At 45.1% G+C, this 25,318-nt stretch overlaps 1 protein-coding gene and 1 long non-coding RNA gene across 13 annotated transcripts in view; one reads left to right on the forward strand and one right to left on the reverse strand.

Annotated features, from left to right (window-relative positions):
* Nucleotides 1-3,989: 3,989 nt before the first annotated feature.
* Nucleotides 3,990-9,775, forward strand: LOC102552214 (uncharacterized). Of its 4 annotated transcripts, none has more exons than XR_005493274.2 (5): nucleotides 3,990-4,767; nucleotides 5,037-5,163; nucleotides 6,379-6,546; nucleotides 6,657-6,864; nucleotides 7,520-9,775. It is a non-coding gene; the product is annotated as an uncharacterized LOC102552214 (long non-coding RNA). The 4 variants fall into 4 exon arrangements; XR_005493273.2 differs by having other exon boundaries at nucleotides 8,658-9,775; XR_010057521.1 differs by lacking the exon at nucleotides 6,379-6,546.
* An 11,287-nt stretch (nucleotides 9,776-21,062) lies between these two features.
* Nucleotides 21,063-25,318, reverse strand: part of Rbpj (recombination signal binding protein for immunoglobulin kappa J region) — a 184,855-nt gene continuing 180,599 nt past the window's right edge. For 7 of the 9 annotated variants that reach the window (XM_039092403.2, XM_039092406.2, XM_039092408.2 and 4 more), the window contains one exon: nucleotides 21,072-25,226. In XM_039092403.2, coding sequence (XP_038948331.1) covers nucleotides 24,911-25,226 — 316 coding nt within the window. In that variant the 3' untranslated portion in view covers nucleotides 21,072-24,910. Of the gene's footprint in view, nucleotides 25,227-25,318 lie in introns of all 9 variants that reach the window. The other 2 variants (NM_001414973.1, NM_001106631.2) reach the window with 2 other exon arrangements.

The raw sequence follows: 25,318 nt of genomic DNA on the forward strand, positions 1-25,318 counted from the left end.
AACCAGAAGGTAGATCCTTCTTAGCTCACCACACACTTCTTAGGCCTGTGTACAGTCGCTTGCTTAAGAAACAATAGCAAGCTGTTTCTTCATTTCTATGATATAACTCCCAGAAACAGAATTTTCTTTTCTGAGTTGGCACAAAACTCCCTCCTGTGAGGCACGGAACCAGCTTTCTATCTCCCATCTGTGCTGGTGAAAAGGGTGAGCTAAGAACAAGTCAGTCATCTTTCTGTCACACCTGTGCTCCAGCTCAGTGTGACTGCTTTGATAGGCCGCTTGCCCTGGGATGACAACTAACTTTCAGATGGACATTGTGATGGCTATTCCTGGTCGTCACCTTGACTACATCTGGAGTGAACTACAATCTAGAAATGGAGGGCACACCTGTGATCCAGATCTTAAGGCTGGAATATATAGGCTCCTGCCGGGATCTTGATCATGGAGGTCTTGAGGCATAGTGGCCATGAAAAACTTAGGACCTGGCAAGGTAGTACATTAATCCCAGGAGTCTGAGGCAAGCAGATCTCTGAATTTTAGGTCGGCCTGGAACAAAGCAAGTTCCAGATCCAGGCCTGGTGTGTACCACACTTTCTGCTGGAGACCTACATCCGGACACTGGAAGAAGGAAGATTCATTTTTTGACTGCTTGCACTTCCTTGCCAGCACATCTGTTGGAACCTATTTCTTTGGGATTCCCAAAGAAACACTCAGCCTCATGGGACTGAGCAACTACTAGATCCTTGGACTTCCCATCCACAGCTGCCCACTGTTGGGTTAGTTGGACTGCAGACTGTAAGTTATTACAATAATTTCCCTTAATATTTAAAGACATCCCATAAGTTCTGTGACTCTAGAGAACCCTGACTAACACAGGCATCGGTTGTCTGCTATTAGCATCCTACCTGGCACGAGGTGGGTCAGCTTTCAAACCACCTGAGACAATCCATTTAACACAAGAGAAGAAGTATTTTGGATCACAGCATCAGTTTTGAAATGCATGGACTTTACATGGAAACCTACCAGGCTGAGGACTGGAGGCCACTGCCACTCTCATTCTATCCCGACTGTTTCCTTGTGTGCAGTGCTAGGCTCACTCCCGCTAGGGAAGTTCTTTCCCACCGGGCTGCATCTGCAACCCTCCTTTTACTCCATAGTTTGAGACAGGATCTCACTAAGTTTCTCAGGCAAGTCTTGACCTCACTCTGCAGCCCATGTAGGACTTGAACTTATGATTCGATTCCCCTGTCTCAGCAGCACAGTGGATACAGGCCTGCACCTCCAGTCCTGGCTAACCTTTCCGTCCTTACTGGGCTGGGGCTGACTTGTATGCTCCCAAAGAAAGGGGAAAAAATAATCTACATTACAGGTCGAGTTTAAGTTTGCTGCCATCTTCTGGCCAGCACAGCGTCTGCAATACCTGACTCCGCTTGAAACCTGTGAGGCCTGAAAGGTGGTGGGCTCCCAGAGACCTCCACAGTACCCCGTTTTCAAAGAGATGAGCACAAACTGCTATGGGCTTTATAATGTTTTTCTAAGTTTATATTATAAATTAGAGCTCAAAGAATCTCCAGCCAATAAATGACGGCCGGGCAGCGGTGGTGGCACACTCCTTTAAGCCCAACACTTGGGAGGCCAAAGTCAGACAGACCTCTGAGTTGGAGGCCAGCCTGGTCTACAAAGCAAGTTCCAGGACATCCAGGGCTACACAGAGAAACCTTGTCTGGAAGACAACAACAATGATGACAGATAACAACAACAACAACAACAACAACACGTGGTTGACACTAGTCACTGACTCGGTCACTAGGGTGTGTAGCACGAACTCCTTTGGATCTGTAAGTCTATGAAGACACAGATTGATCGCAGAAGATGCGGCCAGGGATGTGGCTCGATTGGTAGAATCTTTGCCCAGCATTCATGAAAACATGGTTTTCACCCCTAGCAGTACATAAAGCCAGGTATGCTGACTGCTGCACACCTAGAAGCCCCACACTAGAGAGTTGGAGGTGAGAGCTCAGACGTTCAAGGTTCTCTTATACCACAGAGAATTTGAGACCAGCCTCAGCTACAGACCTTGTCTCAAAAGGAAATTAAAAACACAGAGGCATGTTTGGTTTCTTTAACACAGAAATGTCATGTGAATGTGTTTCTGTTTTAATCCCAGGTGTGGGACATGAGGCTGCTTCAGACTGTCCACAGCAGCCGACTATGATCTGTGTCAGGCTCTGGCTGGGGCGTGATTTTGCCAGCTGCAGATAGTTTCTGCAAGTGTTTGGAATTCTGGGGGCCCTTGAGAGGGTATAAAATGCTAGAGCCCCGCCCCCCAGAGGCGGTCCCTGGTGGACCCCGTACTGCTTCTCGTTAACCTGCTCCTGATAGCCGCCAGCTGCCACTGGCTGCTGGTTGGAGATACCCTAAGAAGATCAAAATCGTCCCAGGGAATTTCACATGTCTAATCAGCAGGAAGTAGTCTAACGATATTGAAGACCCCTTTCCCCTCTAGTCTTCTGCTACTATGTAATGTTGAGGGATTGGAAGTAAGAAGGGTGGAGAAGGGTGGAGAAATCGGAACCTATAAAGTAGCCAAAAGTCTGGCTACAGAGGCAACCTCTTGATGATGCTCAAACCTAAGTGTGAGAATTCAGACGATCAGGTACAACTTTGTAACAGCAGAATTTGCTAGGAGGGCCCAATCCCCCACCGAAAGACAGTGCCTGTGAATATGAGTGAGTGTGTGTGTGTGTGTGTGTGTGTGTGTGTGCGCGCGCGCGCACTGATCTATGACAGATGCGCGCGCTCGCGCACACACACACACACACGCACGCACACGCGCAGGCACACGCATCTGTCATAGATCAGTGTCACCCCTTTATACTACCTCCCCTTCAAAGGTCAGAGCAAGGTCTAGTCTGGTAAGTTTTACTGCCCCAGAAACAAAACACACACACACACACACACACACACACACACACAGAGAGAGAGAGAGAGAGAGAGAGAGAGAGAGAGAGAGAGAGCGCAGAGACAGAGGAAGAAAAAGAGACAGAGACAAGGAGGGAGAGGGGAAGGGAGGAGGAAGGGAGAGAGGAAGGGGGAAAGGGAGAAAGCTTTCATGGAAGTCTCTGGAGAATTGAGCAGTTTAGGAATGATAATTTAGAATTAACAGTTCCGGAAGGGTTCCTGATTTTCATGTACATAGTCGCTATGCCTGTCAGTTTACTCTAGCTGTTACTGTGTTTGTTTGTAGACCCACAGAAAATCCTCTCTGGCCAGGGACAGGCAGGCATGCTGTGCTGTGGTTCCACCTTAAAACCTGATGTAAAGTCTGTGGGAATGAGCATGCGAGACGGCATGGGGGACATCCACTTAACGGACTTTGTTGGCCACAGGTAGAGCCACCCAGAGAGCTTGCTTGAAGTCTTGGTGGGCACTGTCTGGGTCCGGGACGGTTCTGTGCTGGGACAGAGAGATGGGGGTGTTCATTAGGTCTTGTCTTCCAGGGGAGGAGAAAGGCAGTAAACACACACCGGATGAAGGAGGAGGAGGCACTGTAAAGACAGCAGGGAATGGAGGCCAGGGCCAATCTGCCACCGGCTGGCTGCAGGAGAGAGTCTTCCTGTTGGGTAGACAGTCCTCAAGGGCCCATGTGCTAGAGGAATAGTCACCAGACTGAGATACCATGGGAGGTGGTGAAACTTTTGAAGGGTGTGGCCCTGTGTAGGGGAAGCTATGTCTTTGGGGATTGTGCCTTTGAAGGGGCTACTGGGGCTCTGACTTACTCTATTTTCCCATGCCAGCCATGGGGTGATCATGGCGCTTTCACCATGATGCGCTACCTCATCATAGATCTAGTGGGGCTAACCAGCCATGGTCTAGAGCCTTCAAAAGTATGAAGCAAAGTAAACCATTCGCCCTTTCAGATTGGTTGTCGTTTTTGTTACATTGACAGGATGCTTTTTTAAGCAGCTTAATTATGGGAAGGTGTTTTTGTTGGTATTTTGTCTAAGCTCCACCCCCACAGTTACCTGGCAACAGCAGGTATGCTCCGCCCCACAGTTACCTGGCAACAGATATCTGTGCCTGACACTATATAAGGGGCTGCTTGCCCCCCTCACTCTCTTGATTCTCTCTTCTCTGCTCTGCTCTCTTTCCCTCTTCCCCTTTGTCCCTTCTCTCCCCACCCCCCTCCTCTCCACAGCTCATGGCTGCCCTTTACTTCTCCCCTCTTCTACTCTTCTTCTCTCATTAAAACTCTCCACGAGGAACCACGTTGGCTTGGTGTGGTCTGTCCGGATGCGAGCCGAGATTTAAACCCCAACAATTATAGTCTTCTGAGGATAGCTCACAGTTGGTGCCACGTGTTTTTTTACTTGTAGAAGAAATAAAGCAAGTTGTGAGAATGAACGGGAAAAAATATTCACTCCTGAGGCAAGTGTGAGAGCTAGAAGTGGAGTGGGTGGGGAGGTGCTGAGGTAGGAGAATGGAGAGCTCCACGCCACCTCGGTTACAAAGCTACATCCTGTCATAAGCAGAAAAATGAAGCCGGAGTCAACAAGCAAACAAATCGGATTCCTGCCCACCTTTGATGCAGAAGCTTATTTTTTTTTTCTTAGTCTTTTACCTTAGACAGCAATTCTAGAAACTTCTTTACTCAGTGGTCTCTGCCTTAGCGTGTTTGGCAAAGGTACCCTCAATGACCGTGTCTTGTGGCACATTGCCGTTCTGCCAGCTTCCCTCGCTGGGACTCAGACAAAGGACACAGAGTGGGTAAGGACCAAGGGTCCCTATAATCCAGGGATAGGGAAGTTTTGTGGCTCCTTGAATTGAGTTCTTCTTGGTCTGGGCTTTCACCAGGCAACAGCTGGATAGTGGCCAAGCTTAGAGCAAGCAGCTTTGCTGGGTGATGCTTTTCCACTTAGGCCTTGGAGCTGCTGTGCTGCCAAGGGCAAGCAAACAAGACACACCCATCCCCTGCTTGTCTCTCCACTAACACCTTTTTGAGCAATTACCAAATATAACTTAATGCTTCTTGTAAGCCCTACAGCTCTGAAAATAGAAGTCCTGAGGCCTCCCATGACCACCCTCTCCTCGAGGTGCCTGCCCTTTCTCATATGCAGATGAGACTCTCCGCAATCAGAAACAAAGAATCCCCCTGAGAGGAAGGTGAGTGGGGGGTGGGGGGAAGCAGAGACACAAGGTTTGAGGGAGGCAGCCAGGGGTCTGCAGAGGATGTGACATTTGGGCCTAGCTCAATAGATCACGCTGCATTGAGGATGACAGGGTTGAGGGAAAAGGTATTCCTGACAGAAGCAAACAGGGCTGAGGACACAGCAGATGGAAGGCAAGCAGAACTGATGGGGGCGGGGGGTGGGGAGGAGCAGGTCCGGATGCAGAGACAGGGAGGAGGGAGGATCTAGGAGATGAGAGAGGGAATGGGAGGACTGATATGCCAGACTTCCTTAGCTGTACTCAAAATGGTTGCCTATTACACTAGAGCTCTGACATTTGACTCAGCCACAGGGAGTGTGTTGACTTAATCTCATAATTAACCGTATCAGTTCTCTGCACAACTTGAAATATATTTCTGAACACATTAAAGGATTTGATCACTTATAAGGTTACTGACTAACTTGCATTTATTAATTATAGTAGCTTTTACAAGGACTAGGATTTTCGTTTCCACAGAATGGGTTTATAATTATTTTTTTACTTATGGTGGCTAGCAGGAGTGGGGAGTGGGGGTGGGGGCTGGGGAGTATATGTACCACCGTATGCTCCTGGAGGTCAGAGGACAAATTTTGGGAGTTGCTTCTCTCTGCCCACCATGCTGTTTGCAGGGACTGAATTCAAGGGGCAGTCTCTGAGACAAGCGTCCTTATCATCTGAGCCTCTTTGACCACCCATGGGCAGCAAGGTTAAGAGAAAGATGTAATACCACTTTTAATTTAGGACATCTCATTGGTTTACATGGAAAAAACAAAAACAAAAAAACAAACAAAAAAAAAAAAAAAACCAAGGTGTATGAGGGGAGGCCAGTTAGAGAAGACTAGAGAAACCCATGAAAGAGAAGTGGAGACTTAGCTGCTGGTGACCTTGGAAAGAGTGCCAGAGGCAGAGACAAGAAAAACTCAGGACACAGCTCAACAGAACAGCCATTCGGGTACAGCAGGTCCTGAAATACTTTTACTTCTGCAAGCAACAGAGCTGGACCATTCATGGCAGCTCAGACAGTACCTCACAGGGAGGATGCTGGCCCTTAAGATGTGCCATGCACAGTGGCTCTAGAACTGTAAGACAGCATTTTCCTGAGTGCTAGAATACCTGGTCCAGGAACCAAAGGATGAAATTAGGATGTTTCTCCTCTCCTTATGTTCTCAGGTACCCATCTACAGAACTCCAACTCATCCCCAGACTTAGGCTCTGCTCACTGAGATGAAATGTATGGCCAACCTGTGACCTGATTGTCTCTTAAAAAAGAAAGAAAAGTAAATAAACGAGCAATCAATGTCTAATCTCCTCAGATGCCCAGCGGGATGTGGAACTCAGGTGTTTGGCTGCACACTTCCTCCTGTTAGTTCAAAGGAACCTGACTAATGTCAACATTTGCTTGCTGAACTCTTTTGAAAAGTTATCTTTGTCCTTATTTGCCTCTCAAGGTTTTGCTGTGTGGGAACCACCGCATGCAGGGCCTGAATTCTTAACTGTTCATCTGTGAGATCCTGCACACCTGTGTTCCCTCAAGATCGGCTTACCTCCCGTGGGTGAACACGCCTTCGAGCTCCCGGTGATGAAGCCAATGACAGTATTGTTTACGTGGCTGCTGGTCACCTCATCTGTAACCCTGGAAAAGCGGTCTCCTTCCCTGTAAGTGGAAGGCTCTCACTGAAAGGCAGGGGCCCTACACAGTTTCCTCCTCTCCTCAATGACTCCAGGGCTCTGGACACTCTGTGTCCTTTGTCAGTTGCTGTAATTAGCCACTCTCTGGGTTACACGGGATTGAAGGTTCTGCCTCACATCCTACCTCGCCGGGCCCCAAGCCCCAATCACTCCACAAAAGACTCCCACTGAGGAGCGTCTGTGGGGCGAAATTTGCAGTTAGGCAGAAATGCAAGACAGCTGCATCTTTTATTTTTTTTAAGATTTATTTATTTTATTTATGTATACAAGCACACTGTAGCTGTCTTCAGGCACACCAGATCTCATTACAGATGGTTGTGAGCCACCGTGTGGTTGCTGGGAATTGAACTCAGAATCTCTGGAAGAGCAGTCGGTGTTCTTAACCATTGAACCATCTCTCCAGCCCCAGGGTTGTGTCTTTCAACAGCAGAGAGGGCACGCACCCCTATCCTACTTCCCCTGAGCTCAGTTTTTAAATCCTCCGCTCCTGACCTTCCCCTAGTCAGAAGCAGCACTAGTGAATGGTTGGGTCTGAAACACCCATGTCCCTGTGCTCCTGCTTTTTCAAGAAGAGAGTCAGGGTCATCCCAGTTGACTCTGAACTTCTGCACCCAATCATCAGAGTGAAGAGACAACCCACAGGAAGGAAGCAACCTGCCAGCTGCACAGAGGACGGGGACAAATATCCAGATACACAAAGAACCACAAGAATGCTGGGCGGTGGGGGCGCACACCCTTAATCCCAGAACCTGGGAGGCAGAGGCAGGCAGAACTCTTGAGTTGAGGCCAGCCTGGTCTAAAGAGTGAGTTCCAGGTCACAGAGAAACAGTGTCTAAATCAATCAATCAATAAGGAAAAAGAAAACACCTCACAGACTTGCCCATGGACAATCCACTAGAGGAATTTTCCCAATTGAAGTTCTCTTCCCACATAACTCCATAGTCTGTGTCAAGCTGTGTCAAGAACTAGTCAGGACAGAATGTATACACACGTGCATACTTACGGTGTGTGGATACCTTTTAAAGCCAGACAGGGGAGCATGGACAGAGGAGGACGAGAGCCTAGAGGTGATGACGGTGAGGTGAGGCCAACTGAGAGAGGGAAGGCATGAGATTGGGGGGACAGATGCAGGCAGTGGGAGGAGATGGATAAGCACAAAGTCCAATGACACGCATGTGTGGAGGTGCAGTGGTACAATCTCCATATAAATAGCGGTAACCTTTGAAAGGAAGATGACCACGTCCACGTCTTGCCCCTTACACAAATGGTAGGTATTTTCTTGTGAGAGGTGGAGTGCTAAGCCACAACTGAGAGACTTTAGAGATGGCGACGTGGGCAAGTATCCTGAGACACGGGTGTGTGTGTGTGTGGCGGGAGGGGGTGTCTTGGGTCAGCATCACCTGGAACTTCTATAAAGTGTCACTTCTTGGGCCCAACACAGTCTTTCCGATTCAGACACTGTGGGAGTAAAGCCCAAAATCCTGTAGTCTAACCCTCAGGTGACTTTTCAGGTAAGATATATATGTATATATATGTATGTATATATATATGTATATATATATGTATGTATATATATATATACATACATACATATATCCAGATAATTATCAATCTAAGGCGGGTGAGGCCAAACATCTGTTCTCTGTGCCCAACCTCTCCATTTCACACTCAAAAGTGGAGTCTCTGACGGTTTGTGCCACTCCAGTTCAGAAACGGGGCAGGCACAGCACATGGACTACCTTTCCCACTACCGTCCACAGGGAGGCAGCAGAGAGTCACGTAAAAGTCCGCACAGAGCAAGAAACCCCTGCTTGGACTCCATCACTTTGTCTGGAACAACCCGTGTCGTTTCAGAAGTTGTGCTCAAGACCCAAGCCCTGTACAAGGATTTGATGACTCTCCTTGGGAATCCGAGTTTCCATCCCAACATAGCAGAACTTTGGAATGAGTACAAACCTAGGCAGCAACCTGCCCTGGCAAGGCGAGGTTGGCTTGCAAACAGAAATTAGGGGTTGTCAGAGGCCTCTCAAAGTAGTGGTTCTCTCTGATACCATGAAAACATAGTAGGGACCAGGGATCAGTCAATGAAATGTTAACCACACAGCTTGACTCATTCTCACCATTCACATAAAAAGAAAAATGAATGAGTGAATACGTGAATGAACAAACAAATATGTAGTCGTGGGCACATGTCTACAATCTCAGCACGGTGAGGCAGAGACGAGAGGGATCCCCTGGGACTAGCTGGCCAGCCAGAAGGTACTAAGACATCTCCTTTTCTTATTCAGATTAGAAGCACCAGCTCCCGGTTCCGGGTGCTCAGGGTGTTGCGCGCGCACACACACACACACACACACACACACACACACACACACACACACACACCATGCTTAATCCTCTGGACACGGGCACTGCACGGTTGCTCCAGGTGAGTCCTGTTTCTTGTCAATCAAACCTCTGAGAAAGCGAGGCCGATTCCACGATAGACTTAAACTGGCAGTTCAGGAGATTAGGCCTAAAAACCCAGGCTTCGGGAAGCTAATCAGAAACTGCCTTATCACCTGGCCTGAAGCAAGGACAGTGGGTCAGCACCGGTTTGCAACCCCACGCCCAGGTCGTGGAATGTCCTTAGAGATAGAGTAAGACAAAGACCACATTCCCCAGACTCCTCACCAACAGTTTGCAGCCACCACGCCCGGTAATGGTTTTGGAATGCCTAGAGATAGAGTAAGACAGAGCTACCCTGGAATTCCCTGAAGGTGTGAAAACCTGGGCCTTCAAGCTCACTTGGGGAGGGGGTGTCTCTCTATTTTGGAAATGGGAGACCCCAGCATGCTGGACTAATGCAGAATAAAGCACTCTTAGCGTTTACATACTATTTGAGCCTGGCCTATCATTCTTCAGCGAGTCATGAACCCTGACACCTCAACCAGGATCACCAAGGAAAAAGATTTCGTTAAGGTGAAAAAAAAAATAATGAAACGTAAGGTTTTAATTTAAATTAAAAAAAAAAAAACCATGTTAATTTCTAGATCCTTTTGGTGGTTTGTAATGAGGTGGGAGGGCGTGCCTTAGCAGGCCCAAGCAGAGGGTTCCCTGTCTAGGTACCAGCAATACAACTGGTCTATTAGAAAATGAAGTTCATGTGGGGCTTGAGAAGGGGTTGAGGAAGGAATGGAGGCAAAGGAGAGAGGACAGAGAAGGACAGAGGGGGAGGGGGGGAGGAAGAGGAACAGGAGGGGGAAGGAGGAGGAGGAGGAAGAAGTGGGAGTGGTGTGGCAAACAATCCTTTTAAAACAAGCCAGGCTGATGATACCCGGAGGTTGTTAGGTAACTTTTGGGCGGAGTCTAGAAGAAATGCTTACAGGGCTGAGTTTTCTGTCACACCCAAATTTTCGACTTTGGTCCTTATTTAAAATGTACTTTCCCCAGACACTTGTGAAACTAAAGGCTCAAAGAGGCACGGAGAGGTAAGGCTGCCAACAAAAGTTAAATGAAGAGATAAAGGCAGGACCTGAGCCAACCCTTATCCAAGCCCCCCTCAACTCTCATCTCAGACACCTCCCATTGGCCTCTCTGGAGGTGAGCAAACAGTTTCTGACCACTCAAGGTCACAACCTTAGGATGGCCTTCCTCCCACAAAGACCAAAAGAACTCGCTGTTTGTTCCCATGGATACCTGAAGCAGGGTCCCCACCTCCCCATCCACACCAGTTAGTAAATCCAGATGGGCTTCAATAAACCAAGTCCCCTACCCCCACCCCCACCCCCGCCCGTCCATACCTTCGAAATAAAAGAAGAGACAGGTGAGAAACGGAAGGGGGTGGTGTCCAAAAACGATTAAAGGAAACTCGTGGAACATGGATCAAAAAAGAAAAGGGTAGGCATGATGAAGAGAAGAAAAGATCGGCGGGGGGGGGGGGGGGGGGGCTGACTGGTGGGAACTCCAGAGGAAGAGTAAGGATGCTTCAGTGAAGCAGCATGAGGTACTATCCCGGAAATTTTCACACTCCCAGTAAGTACCTGGTCACGTGTGTTGGGAAGGGGATGCTCAGAAACACATACAGTGTATACTACTTTGTAACAAAGCAAAAAGAATCTTAAACAATAATGCTAAAATCTTCCAGAGAAGAAAATAACAAACCAAAGGAATAAATAAAAAAAAAGAGGGGGAGGGGGTGTTACGCAATGATTCTCGGGTGCACATCTATTTTGCATGTTAACTATGATGGATTTTTAACCAAGTATAAGTTGTTCTTTGTTGATCTCCAGCACTGACGAACTGTGTCAGACTCGCACAGCAACTTTGAATAGTTGGACCAATGGAGCCTTCTGAAATAAAGAGTTGGACCTGAAGAAAGTAAAGTAAGGGAAAAACTACGCACTCATGAACTCCTGGAAAAGCACAAAGTTCTTTAAGGGGGAAGTCGAGCCACAGAGGGCCTGATATGCTGTTTTGTTTATTTTCATACTTTAGGTAAATTTTATTTCTCAGCATTTACCAATGTGAGTACTTGCTGCTAATCTTTTTACTTTATTTTTAAAAACTTAGAATTAAAAAATACACACCAAAACTGACCAGACCCAAAGACTATACAACTTAATGATCTTGTTAGAATTGAGACTCAAAATGGAGCTGTGAAGCTTCACATTAAGTCTTAAGCTTTCTGTTTCAAATATATTCTATGCACTTATCCACTACGAAAATGAACACAATCCATGATAGAATTAGAACTAGAAAGACAATCAGCTTCATATCCTCTTTCTTAACTCTTGTCTATTACCTGCAGTCCTCACATTTAGACCTTCCTGTTCTCCTTTCTTTATGTTATACTATAGCCAAATGCACATTTTCCATATATGTATATAGCACTGGCCAGCTTCTGCATGTGAGAAAAAACATGAGTTCATTTCTTTCTTAGACTGTGTGACCATATACATTCTAAGTCCACACATTTCCTTGCAAACGTTTTAGCTTCATTTTCTGTAGAGTTGAGTGACATTCCATTATATATATTCCATATATTACACATACATGTGTTATATATATAAGAATATATGTATTATATATAATTGTATATAGTTACATATTTAGATTAAGTGATATGTAAAGTATATTTTATGATTTATATATTGATAATAAGTGATATATATATAAATTACATGTACACACTCTATATAATTTATGGGTATATACCAACTTTTACTATCTAATCATCTGTTGATGTGCAGTGAGGTTAATTCCAATTCTTTGCCATAGTGAAGAAAGTGGGGTGCAAATATCTCTATGATAGGGTATGGAGTTCTCTGGACATATGCCAAGGAGTGAAACAGATGGATCATACGGTAATTACATTTTTCATTTTTAGAGAAAATTTCAAACTGATGTTCATAATGGTTTTATCGAACTGTACCCCAGAGCAGTGACAAGGATCCCTTCTTCTCTATGTCCTCTCCAACATTGTCATTTGTTGATGGCAGCCATTCTGACTGGGATGAGGTGGTATTTCACAGTACTTTTAGTTTGCCTTTCCCTGATGATCTGGGACATTGAAAACTTTTGGGGGGGGGGCAGTCATTCTTTAATACTGTCTATTAAGTTCACTTTCCCATTTGTCCACTGACCGTTTCACTCCCTCGGCACTTGATTCTGCAATGCTGAGTCTCAAGTAGAGCTGGTTAAGATCTTTGGCTTTGCCAATCGTTCCCATTTCTGTGCAGAAACCTTTTATTTTGATGGAACCCCACCTGTTGATACTTGGGACTAATTTCTGTTCTATTTGGTGTCCTACTAAAAATTTTGTGCCTACCCCAGTACCTTGAAACAAATCTCTATTTTATTTTGAAATTTCAGGGTTTCCATTTCAGTTACATTAGTCTTTTGTACTATCAAAATTGAACAATGAAACAAATTCATCGGAATGTGGATTTTGACTAACGATTTAAAAAAAAAATGTCTTAACTGCGCAGGGGGCGGGAGGAGGAGAGAAAGGGGAACAAGGACACAGCCAATAGAGCTGTCATTTGTTACTATGACAGGTAAATGGGAGTATACAAACAGCATCTAGAATACAAGCACTTAACCATGGCTGGCAGACCCGTATGAGGTCAGATGTGGAAGGTGATACAAAATTTGATGACAGTAAAAGATTTCTGAATGTAATAGCAAAACTTAATTCAAAATCAAATGTGTAGTGAATCTGGGTGTTTCTGTGTTAGTTCGAGTAACTTCACTGCAGCTCTTTTCCTGGATACACAATGTGCAAACTTAGTACTGTGAACGTCATTAATACTGCATGAATCTTACAAACTGCCTGAAGCACCGTGGCTCCCACGGAAGACCAGCGTGACATGAACTGTAGTGTTTCTACTGTACATATGGATGAGGCTTTCTGCTCATACAAACGGTTAATTGTGAGAAACCAAAGCCTACTATTTTTCTGTCATTGTTCCTCAAGCTAACATGTCTTTGAATTGTGCTTGATTTTAAACATTGTTTGTAGGGCCCACAAGATGGTACTCGCCATCAAACCCAGTAACACGAGTCCACTCCCCGGTGTCCACAAAGTAATGAAAAGAATAAATTCCTACAAGTTGTTCTCTGACCTAACACTTGTGCTGTGGCTAGGACAACCTCTATCCCATATCTACATACAAAATAAATACAAATAAAAATGCTGTTTGATCTGCTGATGAGTTTTATAAGAAAGAAATCATTAGATAACTTTTGGCTTGGGACTGGGACAGAACTTCCAACACGTTCTGAAATGATTCTGCCATTTTGTCCTATGTGTTTACGTAAGGCAATGTTCTCAGGAATGACACTCATAAAACCAAAACATCAATCAAGACTGAAAAGCCTTGACAAGGCTGTGAATCCTACAGTAGCAAATATTCAGACAATATTTATTTATGTAAAAATTAGCATCTTCATCTATCTTATCAGTATACAAAGTTGTGGTGTCTACTAAATAGTAAAATGTAACATTGAGACCCATCCATTGTAGGGCGCCCTCCTGTGGTGAACAACGGTTACGCATGCGCAGGCTTTGCACCTGGCATCAGTTGGCCGGTAATATGCTAATGAGGGAGCAGCACCATGCTACTAAGATAACTCATGCTCCGCCAATCCCTGAAGGACAATTAGCATAGCCTCAGCCTGCTGTCTATATAAGGCGAGCGCTTGAGATCCCCCTGTCCCTGTTCAAGAGAGCTGTACAGTAAACGCTTTGCTGCAAAAGGATCCTAGTGTCCGCGTGCATTCTTGCTGGCGAGACGATAGCGCGGGACAATCCATAACTCCAGTTTCAGACCTGATGCCCTCTTCTTCACAAGCACCAGTCACTCATGTGGGACACATATGTACATGTAGACAAAATAATTAATAATAATAAATCTAACACTTACAACCTTTTTTAAAAAGTGATTATATGTATACCAAAAATTGTTTTAAAATGAATTTTTAAAGAAAAATGTATTATTGAATGCATATATCTGTGTGTGGATCTGTGCACATGTGTGTCCAGATGCTCTTGGGGCTAGCGGAGATGTCAGATCCCTTGGAGCTGGAGTTACAGGTGCTTGTGACCTGCCCAACATGGATATTATCTGCCTGCTGATGTTCCTGCAGCTGCTATCCTCCAGTCATCAAGCACCCGAGGACTGAGGCATTTAGCCTCTTGAGCGGGCTGACTCTCTGACTCTCCAGTGCATAGACAGCACATTGTTGAACCACCCCACCCCATGTAAGTAAACCTAATAAATTCTTTTAGTACATATATTCATTAGTTCTAGAAAACCCTGTCCAATAGTATCTGGCTTTTCTGTAAACATCCACAAATCCTACTCCCTTTCCTGTAGTAACTGGAAATTACTCAGGAAAGAATTAAGTCAATAGAATTAAGTCAACTATCCCTTCAGGTATGGGGACCCCTGCATGTTTCTTTCACTTAAATCAGACATTCTTACTGCCACAGCCACCAAGTTTCTATGTTCTTGACTGACAAGAATCCCTTCACTCCCATATTTATGTCCTTGTGTGTCTGTTCTGTCTTACTGGGCTTGTGTGATTGGTAAGACAAATACGTATTTCTGTCACTGAAGCATTCCAGGGTAAAGTTCCTTTATTAAGAAAGAAATACCAAATCTGATGGGCCCTTCTATCCTGGATACATGTGCTCACAAAGTTGGTGTGATCTTTTATGGGACATCTGCCACGTGCTGGAGTCTGGAGACACAAGGAACAAAATGATGTCTCCAGTCAGTCCCAAGAAGCTTCCATGCTGGTTGGAGGAGAAAAATAAACAGCCCAAGTGAATACAAATAAGGTCAGGTACAGCAAATGCCATGAGAAGTCAGGTCAAGGGTGCAGATAGGCACTGAAGGGTGTGAAAATAGAACTTTGCAGGTGTTCAGAAAGGCTATGGCACAGACTTGGGAAAATCACAGAAGTGTCCCAGACATAGGACACAGCAGATGGCGGAGGCCCCAAATGAAAGCTTGTTTGGTGAACTCGAGGGACACCAGAATCAGCATGCCTAGAGTTTAGTCAACATGAGGAGCAGGTGGAAGGTGAGAACCGGGAAGCTGGAGAGCTAGCTAGGGTGAGCAGTCTATGGAAGAACTAGATGGGATGGCAAGGACTAGTGTCAGCTTGGAGAAAACCGTGGATTGGTTACAAAAGTCTGAGGCTGTTTGGAGTAGGGACATCCCTGAATATGGACATCACCATCCACAAGCTGGGGGCCATGAATAAAAGGGAGTAAAGGCAGCTAAACAAAGGCATTCTCTTCTGTTTCCCCTGCTCGCCACACTCTCAACCCCACGGTGCTGCTTCAACCTGGGCATAAAATCAACATAGCCAAGGTTGATGGGACAGAAATACCTGGAACAGTGAACTCAAAAAAAAAAAAAAATGGGTTCCTTTAAGTTGTTTACTTCAGGTACTTTGTCACAGTGATTAGCAAAGTAACTGACACAGTCAGCAAGGTGAGACGTGAAGCCATCAGGCAGCAGAGGTCCTCTTCCCGGGGCTGCTGTGAAGATATAGAGCCAGGCAGGATGCTGGGAGGAACAGCTAGAAATTAGGCTGACCACTGGATGAGGGCTCTTTGGCCTCTGGTGGTTTTACTTACTTCCATTCATATGTAGCTGGCTTCCATTCTTATTTTGAAGGAGGCTACTGGCTTTACTGATGAGCTGATGTGGGACAAGAGAAAGAAGAGCCTGTTTGTCTTCAGAGTTCCTCTACTCACTCTTAAGGCACTAATCTAAAAACAACCGGTCCCTCAACTTAAAAAGGTGGAGGAACTTTTAAGACATGGCACCTATACGGGGGTGTTTTATCATACGGGTGTGCCCTTGAAGGGGATTGTGGGAGCTAGTCTCTTGGTCCCTTTGCTTCTCTGCCACCATCTGATGAGCTGTTTTGCCATAATGTCCTGTTTCATTACAGCAAATGACTTGGACAAGAAGCCTTCTAAACTATGCCCAAGCCAACTTTTCTAAGCCGATTATCTCAAGTCGTTTCCTTAACAGTAATAAATAACTCAGATGAAGCCTTTCCCTCAGAAATTCAAAGTTAAAAGGTATCATTTACCCAACTGGTTGAGTAGCTTGGGTAGAAAGATAGCAGCTAGGGGGAAAAAATGAAGTATTAACTAGGGAGAAAGTGGGTGAGCCGTTACACTACATCTGTGTGGTACAAGCCCAAAGCCTGAGTGTAGAAGATGGCAGGCATGACCTGGCAGCCAGCCCACCTGGCACACTGCTCTTTTAAGTAAGAACCAGGGCACACCAGGCTCCTGAGTATTCCCAGGAGTCAGAACACTGAATTCTGAAGTAGCTTGAGTTGCTGTCAGCCAGCCTGCTGATAGAGGCCTTGGTGGTGTGAGCATTCACTGTCCAATTCGAGGTAATATGCTCACTAATCAGTTGATAGGCTTCCACTATGTAGGAAGCTGTTCACACACAATAAAGCAGTGTCTGTACCCCGAACCAACTCTGGAGTGGTTGTCCCCAGGCCCTTTACTGACCCACAGGCATTGGAGTTTTGTTGGGGGACACTGCAGTAGCAATGGCACCTGGCCAGAAGCCATAAATTTCAGAGTCCCTCCGTATGTGTAGTGTTTCGGTAGGTCAGGCAGAAAGGAGTGATCCTGGAGACAGTGTTGCAGGGGAGCAGGAGAAAGGACAGTGCAGAGCTGTCAAAGGTGGAAAGGCTGTGAATGTAGCCAGGAAACAGTATCCCAGGAGCCAAAGGTGAAGGGTTCCCAAGTGTTGGGTGTGGTGGGGAAGTGCATCACAGTTCCCAGACAAGTCACGGACATCAAGCTGAGTCTGTAAAAGTCGCTTCTATTGGTTACACTAGGAGGGGGTTGTAACCCCACCCCACCCCAGCCACTTCAAAAACATAAAGTATACATACCTTAACATTCTTTCACTCTAAAAATACATTTATTACAAATGTTAAAAATGGAAGTACAAAAATGGTAGCTCAGGTGCCCTGAGCTTCAGCACCGGCCAGGTGGCATCACTCTTACAGCTGGTCCATGGTGAGAAGCCAGTGTCCCAGCTGCATAATGGAAAACACCAACATCCCATCCCACGACTGCTTGGCTGTTCATGCTCAGAGCAAGGCTCCAAAGCATGCAATAGTGCAGGTGTGTGGCATGTGTGTACAGGCTTCTGCATTTTCCCACTCCGCTTTCTTCCTGCAACCCTCTCGACCTCCAGAATTCTGCTTTTTAGCTCACCAGGCATCTACAACCTACTCTAAGAAGGGTCTTGTCATCTGCTGCCATTTAGGTATCTGGTTACCCTGAGAAGAGGAACAGGCGTTGCCTTCCAGGCACCAGAATGCTGGGGTACAGCCCTGCAGCCCCAATTCCAACTCCACCTTGCCAGACAGTCATGCTGTTCTGGCAAGTTTTAGGTCAACTTGACATAAGCTTAAGTCATTTTAGAGGAAGAATCTTCAATTAAGAAAACACTTCCAAGGGAAGTCTGTAGGGCATTTTAACCAGTGATTGACAGTGGAGGGCCCAACCCACTGTGAGCTGTGCCATCCCTGGGCTGGCAGTCTGAGTCTGTAAGAAAGCTGGCAAGCAAGCCAGAGGAACCCAGTTAAGTAGCACTCCTCCATGGCCTCTGCATCAGCTCCTGCCTCCAGATTCCAGGCCTGCTTGAGTTCTTGACTTCCTTCAATGATGAACAGTGATATGGAAACCTAAGTCAGATAAACCTTTACCTCCCCAAGTTGCTTGGGTCATGGTGTTTTCTCACAGCAACTGTTACCCTTCCTAGGACATGGGCTGAGCCTCTGATCAAACCACATATACTGCTCATTGGGCTTGTTTGCTTGCTTCCTGATTAGACTGTAAAGACTGCTCTCCTGAAAAAGGAGCACAATTACCACAGAGATGGTGTTTTGCTTTCAAGCCAAAGATTTACAAAGCACCTCTAACTTGTGGTCACTTTCACTTTGGAGGATGAATAGCTGTGCCTTGACTCTTGGTCACCTAACCCTGCTCATGTATGAGAACAGGCCGTTTTAGACATGCAACATTCACAGCTCTGGAGCTGGGCTAGCTGTGATTAGATATGAAGCCTTCCCTGGCGTAGAGAAACTTAATTCCAAAGTGGCTGTTAGCACGTTTGCAGTGATCTGAAAAGGTTATCTAAAACTATGATTAGACAGTGAAGCAATTTTCATTTTCTTCTGTCAATCACTCCTGTTTCTGTCTAGGTCCACTAGGTTTCTCCTCGCTGAGAACCTGCACTGAACTGTCCCCTCCTGGAGGCTCTTCTACACACACTGGAGAAGACAATGCTGGACAGGCAATGCAGGGCTCAAACATCCCATCAGAATTATGGCTTCTATCTTCCAGGGTTGTGTGTCTTAATAAGTTCAGGGCAGATGTCTGCTTCTCCCCTGCCCCCAGCTCTGAGACAAGAAAGTCACCTCAGGATTCACTGATGCAGATGGAGAAATGGGTTGACTGAGCTCCAGGAGCTAATTGCTTTCAAAGGCTGGAGTTTTCAGAGGTGGAGAGAGAGCATCAGTCCCATCAGAATTATGGCTTCAAACACTGCCCAGAGGTGACGTCTCAGTGTGCATGCCAGCAGCCATCAGAGCTCAAACTCACCTGCCTGTGAGCTGTTTAACTGCAAGCCTTGGTTCCTGAGGTTGCCCCACCTGCTCTGCACTCTCCCCACTCAGAAACTCTTGGTTTTCCCCATCTTCTCATCAAACCAGCAGACAAGAATTCTCAGCCACATCTACCCCAAGGTGCTATTAGACTTAAAAAAAAAAATCTTCTTTTTAGAGATTTTATTACTATGTATATAGTGTTCTGCCTACATGTATGCCTGCATATCAGAAGAGGACACCAGATCTCATTATAGATGGTTGTGAGCCACCATGTGCTTCTGGGAATTGAACTTAATTCAGGACCTCTGCAAGTGCAGCCAGTTCTTAACCCTTCTCTCCAGTCCCCGGAAGAACTTTAATAGTGGAACTTTATTATTTCTCCTTCTTTATACCCCAATAAGTGACGTCAGCACTTATGTATTGCCATTTTCCAGTAGAAAGGACGTGCTTGTTTCTCTAGGCAACAGGCAACCATGTCAAGTGAGGATCTACTGTATTGTAGGTAGATCTGAAGTACCTGGTGGTGGTACTGCTTAGAAATAAGCCAGCTCTACAAATATCCATTTATGCTGTGTAGTTGGGAGAAAGCAGGAATCTTACTATGTAGCCCATGCTCAACTACATAATACATTTGAGATTAGTCCAGGCTACAAGAGACTCCCAAACAAAATACATCAAGAGGGGAAAAAATGAATACCCACACTTCTAAGCAAACCCCCCTTCCTTTTGCTGAAGCTCTTCCCAAGTACCATTCCATTTGTTTGGACTCTATCAGCCACCAGCACAGTCGCAACTCATGAACAGGCACTGTTCTCTCAGAATAAATCCCAAGAGTAGCCAGAGCATCTGTCTTGATGCCAATTGTCCTCAAAGCTCCGATTATTTCCCCAAACTTCACTATATCTCAGAAACAATACGTACCATGTTAAGAATTTGTGACAGGAGAAACCAGTTCAAGAAGGCACTGTAACAACAACCTGGTCACATCCCCCCCCCACTCTGTGTGTGTGTGTGTGTGTGTGTGTGTGTGTGTGTGTGTGTGTGTGTGTGTGTGATGCTTGGAGTCATAATTGGTACAGCACTGCTAGAAAAGATGCCTGGGTGCATAGTGGGTGATAAACGCAGGTCAACATCACCGAGCCAGAAAGACATCATGTTTTACAGGTGGTTAAGAAACCAAAATTTGGCATGTTTCCTACATACTCAGACATGGCAGCACCTTAGTCTGGATTGAGTACTTCTACTTCAGGAATATCGGTGATCCTACCCCTAGCCCAAGAGTCTTGTGTGCTGCAGCACAGTCCAACAGTGTCCCTGGAGTTCTCACAGCTCTCTTGGCTCTGCCCTAGGTGCTAGCCTGGGTTGGGGTGAGTCAGTTGCCTTGTGGACATTTTTATGTAACGGCTGTTTTCTATGCCACTGTTTTTAAGGACCTCTCTTGTGGTATACATGAAATAGTGTCTGTCCATTTGTTGAGATTCCCTCTGTGGTGACCACTCATGTATGTGGAAAGTAACGCAGCTTACCTTCTGCCCTGTTGTAATCAGCAACCATTTAAGAATCAAGAGCCATGAAACAGGACTTAAAGCGATCTGCTATGGCTGCTTTGGAAGAGACTGCAGACTGCTTTAGTACAATTTCTCATAGCTCGCTTTTGGAAGTTAGGGAAACACTAAACCAGAGATGTGAAACTGTATAATTCCGTCCATATACATATATATCTTATTATTAATATATGTCTTAATCATCCCTGTTTTGGGGAGTCCCCTAAAGGCATACACTGCTGTTATGTTTATTCTTTGGTATTCTAGACAGACAGACAAACCCATACTAGAAAAGCAAGCCTTCGCTGAAAAGCAGTCTCCAGTTTGTTGGGGTTGGCTAGGGAGATATACCCTTTTAGCAACAATTCCCAACCATTAACACAGTAAAGAAAATCATTTTATAAAACAGAAAAGGAAACTAATTTAGCATAATTATTACTTCAATGTCATGTGAAACACAAGGTAAAATTCTAGTCCGCAAACTGTAATATAGAATTTAATTTTATCTTTATGAAGTATCTGAAGTCAAAGACGATGATACATGCATTGGGCACATCCCACAGAAGACATTTACAATGGTTGACATTTCCTTTTTATTTATTCCTAGAAACTGCCCGTATTGCAGAGTTTTCATGGATGAAATATGGAATTGAGCAGATTCCTTTTTCTACAAAATTATGGTATAAACTTGCTCGATTTTCTATCTTATTGCTAATAACCCTTACAGACGCACAGTTTGTAAAGTAAACCCCTTAAGGACTGAATGTGTAGAGCATGCTGCAAGGTACAAGAAATAAGCTAAAACTGAGCTTTTACATAAACCTACATCTGGACCGACACAGTACTGAACACTGGCAAACATTTATCATGACACAGGGAGAAATCAATAGAAGGCGATACAGCTCAGTCCTGAAAGGGTTATTATGTTTCTAACCATCCATCCCAAGTAACAGTGCTTGAAAAGTAAATCAAAAGTGACAAGAAGTTCGCACATTTGTTCAGTACTCACCAGAGACACAGCTGCTTTGGAAAACGATGTCTGTTAACTTGGTTAATAATCAATTAACATTTTCTTTCAAACAGGAATCTCTTCCCACAAGAAGATTTTGATTAAATAACTAGTGGATTAATTATTAAAAATTGCATTGGAATTCCTCTGTGGTTGAACACAGACCAGGTTCTCTAGGCAAAAGCAGTACAGGCACCCGGCCATAGCTGGTACCCACCCCAGGACCTGGAGACTAAGGCAGGAACTTTCAAGAATGCCCTGAGGGGCTACATGGGTGAGACCCTTGTCTCCTGAAAACACTAACAAAAAGCCTTAGCAAAGAAGCCTGAGGCCCTAGATTTGTGACCCCAGCACCACACAGAAAAGAAACAAAATTGTTAAGGTTAAGATGGTGGCAGTAAGAATGGCAGGCATTTTACTGTACACAGGGAAGCCGCCGCAGTCTGAGTAGTCAGCAGCTCAAAGTCCCAGTGTTCCGCTCTGCAACTGCACAAAGGACAGCCCACATTTTCAGTTTCTGGCCTGCCTTCCAATCTCTTGACAAATTCAAGGAGCTGAAATACACCGTGGGTCTCGGACTCTGCATTTAGACATGTTTTAAGAAGCTGTGTAGACTCACTAAACAGAATGGAAAAACACACCCACACACCACGACTGAAGAATTCCCGCTCTAAGAAGGTAAGAGGATAAAGGGCCAGCATCTACAACAGCATCAACAGGGAGGGAACATTCCACAGTAACCGGGACAAGACTCCTGTACATCACATACTGAAACTGACTTACAAATCCACAGAAAGGACTTTTAATAAAAGCAGCTGACAAAAGAACTATCAAGAACATGGTAAAACAGACGTATCTGTTCAGGCTACTCTGTGGTAGGAGTCTGACATAAAACCATAGGAAAATGCCTTTATTGTTACATTCTTGAACTTTGTAAAAAAAACAAACAAACAAACAGGAAAACGACTTATAGTCTAATTGTTTCAATTCTTACTAAAATAAACAAAAGAACCGAAATGAGATATAAGCATTTTAAAAAGTCAAAGTTCATTTTAATAAAGCCATGAACTTGAAAACTTACTTTAAGCTACAAAGCTGGGTAAGGAATAGTTTGTTCTTCAAAAGCATCTCATCTGTTCTCAGTTAACGACCTAACTAAACCCTAAATCTAGGCCCTCAGAAAGCACAGCGGCACTGCAAACTGCTCCAGACCGCAGTGCCCTGCTTCCATGGCAGCTGAGGAGAGGTGCTTGGAAAGAAGCAGGGCTGAAGGGAACCAAGAACAGTTACTGCACAGATAGGTAAGGCCACAGTGAGCTCCGCCCTGCACCACTGACACAGCCTGGAGGTGTGAGGTGGGGAGGCAGCGGGCTGCAGCTGATCTCAAGAGAAATGGCTGTCCAGCGCAGCCCCAGCTTGGGGTGAGTAAGAAGGCTGTCACCACCACATTTTACAGGTGGCCTTCCCCTTGACAAACAAGGAGGAGGCAGTTTAAAGGTGTTCGGAGTGGCATTTACAGTGGCACAGTCTATGAGACAGAGAGAGAAAGGCAGCAAAGCTGGAAAGCAATGGTCCTGACGGGAGGCTAAGGGTCTACGTGAAAACTTTCAGACGCCCAGATAGCCAGAAAGACAAACCGCCATTAGAAGTTAGTCTGCGTTTGTAAGGTACTAGTGGCCGCTGTTTAAGGGACAGTAAACGCTTACCACAATCTAGAGGTAGTTCTTACTCAAGGATGGTGGCATCACTAGACTGTGTCCTTTAACATCAATATGTGGTTCTTGTACTAAATGTAGCCCAATGAGTCTGCTGCAATTCCTAAGAAACTGAACAAGGTTTTACCCAAAGTGCAGGGATGGATGGAAACAACAAAACTGGCAATATTAGCACACAGGCTGACACACACGCCTGAAGGTAAGCAAAGCTTAACTTTTTAAAAAGGGGAAAATTGGACAGAATATTTCTATTGGGGAAAAATAAACAAAGGGGCAAAGAGGAAAATGGAAATATAAGTTACATTTGTATTTTTATAAACTTACAACTATCTGTCTCTAAGGTACTGTCTTCTGGCTACTTAGTTCAGTTTATTTAGTTATCATCTAATAAAAGCCATCTTATGGTCTTAAGTTTAAAATTATAATGATGTTCTGGCTAGGCTAAAAAAAAGGAAAAAAAATACAATAAATCATCCTGCAGAGACTTTCCTCATTTTACCCTAAGGGCACCAACTTGGTAGCAAATAATTCTCATGATATTTTTTGCCATTTGCCAACAAGGTAGGAAACACCCTGTTAAATGTAATCACTGGGAACATTCCAAGTAAAGATAAAATGTTTAAAAATGTTTAACTTACACATAATACAAGTTATGTACAGACTTGGGGAGGGGACCTGGACGACTCCTGGAACACAGATGAAGTGATGGACAGGCAGAGGCGCACAGCTGTCAAATGGCGGTGTTCAGTGCCATCAACTCAGGATCACCGAACGGCCACCCCGACTGAGCTGTTAGCATCTCTTAGATTACCACTATAAATACATTTCTTTAAAAAGGGGAAAACACAGAAGTAACTACCAACAGTATCTGAGAACAGACTAAGTTAACATACATTGCATGTATTGCAGGCAAGGCAGAGGCATTTTTAAAGCTTTTGCAGACTTCATATAATCATAAAAAAAATATGCAGGCCTTTACAAAATTTGACTTGCTGAAATCAAAATAATTCCAACTTATGAAAAAGTCATAAGACTTCAGCTTAAAAAAAGTTCCAGCCTTAGACCAAAAGAACCTGGAAGTGTTCGGTACTCAGATTGAACAAGCAAGGTCAGGCTAGAACCTGATTAGACTTTAGAGCCAACCCTCAACGGGTGGGGAGCGCAACCTGTTTGGTAACAAGGTGTTTGACATACTGCAGTATAAAAAAGGCATGGTGAAAATGTACCTTTTACTAAAGCTTATGCAAGTCCCTTGGTCCATAAAAACTAGGTTAGGTTTGTGTCTTCTAGCTTAACCTGTACTCAGCCGCATGTCTATCTCTTGACCATTAAATCAAAACCAAACCAAAAACAACCAAAAGGGGTGTGTGTGAGAGACAGCTGAAAACTGGATTTCCAGCAGCCTGTACATTGTGATGTTGTTCATTTCACTGTGGCTTCTGCATTTCACATCTGCACTTGCAGTTTTGAATAGATCACCTGGTATGGAACGTTTCCCCAAGAAACCACAAAAGATTGTTCACTTTATCCTTGCCTTTTTCTGTCAACTTTTTGCCGCATTCAAGTCAGTTTAAGTCCCAGCAAAAAGACGGTAGTTAGGACACCACGGTTGCTGTGGACGACGTGACACTGGTAGAATTTGTGCTGGCATTTGTGTAATTTCCCTCGCTGTTTGTGTTTGACTCATTGGTGGGCACTTGGCTTGAGTTGGCTCTGAGAATGGCTCCCGCTGCGCTGCAGTGCGGCCTTGGCCCTGGTTCTGGGGTGTAGGTAAAGGTAAGGCTGGTGGAGTAAATGATTCCATCATTACGGACCAAAGTTACTGGAACCTGGACTGGCTGCCGGACCCATCGCCAACCTTCTCGGAATGCAGAGATGTCTGGGACCACACAGAGCATGCTCTCTCCACATCTGAGGAGGAAACACACAGCACTCAGAGGCATTTTCAAAGCAAACGGGTCTGTATGGACAGTCTCGCTCGGGCGCCTACACCCTCCCAACCT

The sequence above is a fragment of the Rattus norvegicus genome, chromosome 14, assembly GCF_036323735.1.
Source record: "Rattus norvegicus strain BN/NHsdMcwi chromosome 14, GRCr8, whole genome shotgun sequence".
Lineage (NCBI taxonomy): Eukaryota > Metazoa > Chordata > Mammalia > Rodentia > Muridae > Rattus > Rattus norvegicus.